The sequence below is a fragment of the Tachyglossus aculeatus genome, chromosome 9 (assembly GCF_015852505.1).
Source record: "Tachyglossus aculeatus isolate mTacAcu1 chromosome 9, mTacAcu1.pri, whole genome shotgun sequence".
NCBI classification, from domain to species: Eukaryota; Metazoa; Chordata; class Mammalia; order Monotremata; family Tachyglossidae; genus Tachyglossus; species Tachyglossus aculeatus.
In genome coordinates this window covers 46009605-46015604 of record NC_052074.1, presented here as the reverse complement: position 1 = coordinate 46015604, position 6000 = coordinate 46009605, and the positions used below count along the sequence as shown (strand labels likewise).

General features: G+C 41.5%; 1 protein-coding gene across 3 annotated transcripts in view; it reads right to left on the bottom strand.

The window, feature by feature from the left end:
* Window positions 1-3146: 3146 nt before the first annotated feature.
* Window positions 3147-6000, bottom strand: part of GPD2 (glycerol-3-phosphate dehydrogenase 2) — a 117807-nt gene continuing 114953 nt past the window's right edge. For all 3 annotated transcript variants that reach the window (XM_038751001.1, XM_038751003.1, XM_038751002.1), the window contains exon 17: window positions 3147-5941. In XM_038751001.1, the coding sequence (XP_038606929.1) occupies window positions 5816-5941 (126 nt within the window). In that variant the 3' untranslated portion in view covers window positions 3147-5815. The remainder of the gene's footprint in view (window positions 5942-6000) is intronic.

Below are 6000 nucleotides of genomic sequence, written 5' to 3'. Positions count from 1 at the left end.
AAATGACTATTTTGACATATGGAACACAATGCAAGTTATATACATTATTTAAGGAATTCAGCATCGTTTCTCCCCTCTGCTGTATGCTAGCAAACCCGTGAACAAACTTCTAAGCTGCAGCTAGGTAAATATTTTGTATTTTGTTCATGCACTGAATGCTTCACACTACCAGAAAAAAATAAATGATATATTATTACCAATTTTGGCCACCCCTCAGAAAAAAAAATAGTATTGTTTAACCAAGATTTCCTGAATTCTTAAACTCACAATCTTTCCAAACAAATTATGAAATGAATTGGGAGAAAAAAAAGCAGTAATTTAAGAAAACATGGCACACTACAATTTTGCCATTTTTCTGCAATAAGGAAGGCAAATGATTCATGGGGAAAAATGAAATACATTTCCCTGTCAGTTCAATAGATCTGAGATTTACAGCTTGACTTGGACAGGAAAAACTCAGCATGCATAAGAATGAACTGCAGATCAATTAATTGTGCAGATGCAAAAATAAAAAAAAACCCTGATTGTTCACATTCAAGCAAAATATGCTAAAGAGCAACTCGCATAAACAGAATAAGTTAAAGATGGAAAAAATTATCCACTATTTATGCTGAGGGGAGATGGAAGAGATAGAATTGCTTGCTTAGAAAGGACATTAAAGTCAGGTTAAACTGAAGTGAGTAGAATCAGTATGTGTCAGATTTAGTGATCAAGCTAATTACATTTACATCACTTAGACAAACAGATTAAAGTGGCCTTGTAAAACAAAACCAAATGGGCTGTGTTTGGTTAAAGAACCAGAGAGAAGGAAAAAGTCACCTTCCTAAATCCAGCTCTGTTGCCCGAAGTGAACTGGACCATTTTTGCTGATTATTCAGCTACGTAAACAAATGGTATTGCTGAGGCAGAGAATGAAAAGGAAACCATCCAAAGAGGACAGGCTTGGCACCAGAGCCCTAAAATACACTGGCTGTGATCTGTCAGGGAGTAATGGACCATAGAGTCTCCCAAACACTTAGTACAGTGCTCTGCACACAGCAAGGCTTAGTAATGATAATAATAATGATAATAATAATAATAATAATGGCATTTATTAAGCGCTTACTATGTGCAAAGCACTGTTCTAAGCGCTGGGGAGGTTACAAGATTACCAGGTTGTCCCTCATGGGGCTCACCGTCTCAATCCCCATTTTACAGATGCGGTCACTGAGGCTCAGAGAAGTGACTTGCCCAAAGTCACACAGCTGACCATTGGCGGAGTCGGGATTTGAACCCATGACCTCTGACTCCAAAGTCCGGGCTCTTTCCTACTGAGCCACGCTGCTTCTCTAATAATAATAATAATAATAATTATATATTATTATAATAATAATGATTGCATGTAGTAAGCGCTTACTATGTGCAAAGCACGGTTCTAAGCGCTGGGGAGGTAACAAGGTGATCAGGTTGTCCCATGGGGGGCTCACAGTCTTAATCCCCTTTTAACAGATGAGGTAACTGAGGCACAGAGAAGTTAAGCGACTTGCCCAAAGTCACACAGCTGACAATTGGTGGAGCCAGGATTTGAACCCATGACTTCTGACTCCAAAGCCCGGGCTGTTTCCGCTGAGCCACGCTGCTTCTCAGTAAGTACCACTGGCATTGTGGGCAGGGAATGTGTCTGCTTATTGTTATTTTGTAATCTTCCAAGCACTTAGTACAGTGCTCGACGCACAGTAAGCACTCAGTAAGTATGATTGAATGAATGATGGAGTCCTCAGTACTGGAAGGAAGCCATCAAACTTGTGTGCCAACCTTCAGACGTGTTCCACAGATCGGATGGCCAAATGGGAATTAGGCTGGCCTGGAACTGAGGAAACATAGCTTCCACTTCACGAAACCCCGACTCGGTTGGAGAGTAATAATAATAATAATAATAATAATAATAATAATAATAATGGTATTTGTTAAGTGCTTACTATGTGTCAAGCACTGCTCTAAGCGGGGTGATACAGAGACAGACAGAAAGGGGGTGAGTTGAAACCATCTCACTCAAAAGTTGGGATGGATTTCAGGGTCTAAAGGGAAGAGGAGCACTGATCCTGATTATTTGTCTAAATCAGGATTTTGCGAAGAGCAAACATGATTTCTCTCTGTCAGGAAAGCGTGATCGTAGTGGCGAGGCTCAGAAGCTTCTCACTCTACAACCTGGACTCTCCTGAAGGAGGCCCTGTCTAAACTGGTGTGAAAAATATTTCAGTTGAATTCCCTTCCTAATAAGCAGCAGAAGTCTTCCCTCTAGGAGGTGACCCCACCAAGTTAAAATTTGTGGGATTTTCTTCAATCTGTATCCAAGTGTAATCAGCTCATTCCTAATACGGAGCATAACCCATTCTGGGGTTCGTTCGCTTTTAAAAGTTGGGCAAGTTTTAGGATGGACCTAGACTTAGGAATGTTTCATTTTAGTAGGTGTGAAAGTGGCAAATTATTGGCTAGGTTCTACAGAAAATATTCTCCGATACCTCCCAAGCAGAATTAAATGACGATAGGGAATGATCCGCATTCATTTCCTGTAACCATCTCAGGAAACTCCAATCATTGGTGAAGGTATGTACCACTCCCCCCGGTCCCTATTCAACACCCAGAAATACCGAATACTTCCCCCCATGTGTATAAATTAAAATCCATAAAATAATACAGGCATTATAAAATTTGTGTTAAAACTGATAACAGCTTTACTGATTTACTGACAATGAAACTATATAGCATTTTTTCTGTCTGAGCATTTATCAACTCTTGGCAACCCTGCACTAACTTGACATGTAAGATGATCAAAATGGATTATGTAATCTTTCCCATTCATTTCTATTGATTTTAGTTATGATAAAATTCATCAGTGTGTGAGGGAACACTTAGTCTGAAAGGCTGTGTTTGGAAAAAAAAAAAAATCCACCCAGCTGTAATAGGCTGGGTGTAATTTTAGAATGGGATGGCAAAAATTGCAGTCCACAGAGCGCCTTGCCCTAAAGGCTGCAGCAACAAATTAATACAAATAATTCATACTATCTCATAACATTAAATCTGCCTAATGCCAAGATTTCACTTTGATCTAAAATTGCAAAATTTGGAGCATAAAGAACGTACATGTAAATGTCATTTAAAAATAGTTTCCAAAAGTAACCATCTCAAACTTTATTCTTTTTTTATTTAACTTCAAGACCAATCCAAGTTATTTCTGTGACTGCCAGTAACATCAAAATGCCAACGAGTGGGCCATTTTAATCAGTTTTATTGATTCATGCTTTCAGTTCTTATTCAGTTAAAAACAAGGCACATTAAATACATCCTCTTATTGCTCTATAAATGCATGCAGCTCATTCTGTATATCAAAAGTAATAAATAATGGCAATAAAACACCAAGACAGTTATAAAAATGACAACCCAGCCTCAAACACAGTATTTAACAGTCCAATCTAGAACAATAACCTCACACAATACATAAAAGTGCCACATGTATAAACATGCAGTAGGTAGGGACACACTGCACTTGGGCTCCTGGTATATGGATGTGGTTTTCCCGTTGCCCCATACAGGACTTGAAATAGTGCCGAACAATGCGATCTTATAGCCACGCTGACGAACTTCAAAGTATTTTTTTGCAATATATGAAAAGCAGGAGAATGAAGTCAACTGCCTAACTACTCTTCCCTTTTTCCGACTTGAGGTCAGAATGCGATTTTTGCCACTGAACAAAAAGTAGGCAGCATGCGAGTCGCTCACTCTAAGGAAAGTCAGAATCAAAAGTCAATTTTAGTGAGGAAGCAGGCGCTTATTTGCCGACAACAGCCTGCACCGTCCACTCCAACTGCATTCCGTGAAAAGGGAAGGACAGAACGGCAGGCTTGGTTGTGTAAAGGTTAGGGGTTTTTTTCTCTGCTAGGACCGTGACCTCCAAGTAGTTACCTACTTGGATGGTGTAACCAACCAATTCCTTCTCCGGACACATCCCAAAGCAGACTTTTATAAAAAGGAAAAATTGAGTTTCTGAGGCTCCTGCTGATTTTTCCCAAGCAAAAACTGCCTTTTTGCCTCCAGTGTGTGTGGATTTTCGGAGCAAGCAGGTGGGGCAGGAACAGCGCTGGTTTGCTCCGCGGGGGCTTGGGGCCATACTCACAGACACAAATGCAGCTCAGGAACCTCAGAGCCCCTGAGCAAGAGAGACCAGGCCGGTCCCCGCCTGTTATAGATGCAGGGAGATACAAGTCGGCTCTATCTTGATCTAACATGACCGAGAGGGAGCGAGAATAAGACACGTCGCATGTTTTTATCTGGGATGTTTTGAGAAAGCAGGCTTTTCTGAGAAAGCAATTGGAGAAATCTCTTGTAGCAGTAGGGAAACACTGAGTTGCTCTTCATGAGCCCCCAGGAGTAAGATAAATGCCATTTTTAGCATCTGTGGCCTGGCTGGAGAAGATCTGGACTTTCTGCAGCTGTAACCAAACAATAGCCAGCTTCCTACATCTGACCATTTCTCCTAGATCTTAAGCACAAGATAAAAGGATTATTAGCTGAAATGGACATACAGGAGAACGACATTTTAACGCTGGCATAATGTGAGTCCTTTACTGCCACGCTAGAAAGCATCTTTGGGATGTTACTGGTGCCGTGCAACTGAGGAAGGTTTGGGGAGTAAATAACAGCCTAGAAACCTGTAAGTGCTCTACTTCCTTACACCAAAAGACTTGATCATCAGAAATCGGGCTGCTCATCTCACAAAGGGAAAGAGCAAAGTGGCTGGAAGTAAAACTGGTTCAATGGTGCAGCAAAAATATCTAACTTAGCAACAGCCTTCATGCTGCATGCTTAAAGCAGCCTAAGCAAGCTTGTGATACAGCAGAGGGACGACAACAATTTAAGCCAATGAAGTGCCCTTTGTTACTGCAAACTTGTGCCTTTTTGTAAATTACCTAGACTGTAGAAAAAATTTAAAACTTGTTTACCCACAATTACCATTTCTCTAGGAAGTGCTAAGAGTGCAACATGTGGCAACCAGACAAATGTTTGGCGATACCAAAACAGACTTTTTCACAAACGTAAAGGGTGGAAAATTGTGCTTTTATAGAGAAATCCTCCCTCCCGTAGCTGTAGCCCTATTCCAATGAGATGGAAATGTGCAGTTCCTCCTGGAGCCTAGCTCGATGTGCCTTTTAAGGAAGGCGGGGGTCCGAACTGGCTTCCCCAAAAGAAACAAATCTGTAAAAACAAACCATATCTGAAGGCTCAGGACATGCCAGTGATATTCTTCCTTCTACCTGCAATTCTGGAAATTTTCTGCCTTTCTCAGCAACTTGCTACTGAAATTTGTTCTCTCTCTGTTTTGGGCTGGCCAGCTTTTGACCCAAAATGGGGCGACACATGTCCCAAAATGGAGCAGGGAGGGGAGCTCTTTAAAGAGGAAAGGGGATCTAAAAGTTGACCAGGGCTGTGCATGTGTCAGCACTCACTCTCAGGCTCCTTCTTCAATTTTTGCCAACACATTTCTGCCTCCACAATGGAGAAAGCACAACCAATCCACCAAGCCACCCAAATGAAGCCCACCATCGATACCCGCTCAGGAGAGAATTAATAAAGAAAGGGTAAAATGCACTTTTTATAAAATTAGTCTGACTGGCAGATAAATCAAGAGAATCAGCACAGACACCTGAAGTTTTGGAATGTTTCCCTGCATAGAGATGGCAGCTACCAACATCCACCAATTTCAGGAGCAGGATGGTCTGGTTGTTGAGTGATAGTCAGGTTTGTGTGCATTGGGATTTTGTCTTCAAGCTGCTCCAATTCACACTCCTCCACAGCTCCGGTCCACCGGAATGGGGACCCGAGGGCCCAGGTTTTCTTCTGCGGTTTTCATCAGCATAGCCAGCCGGCTTCCAGACACCATTCCTTTCTGGATAGCACTCATCAGCTAAAAAAACAGCAGAAAACATTCTCAGGGCATACTCAGACTGCATTTTAGACTGTGAG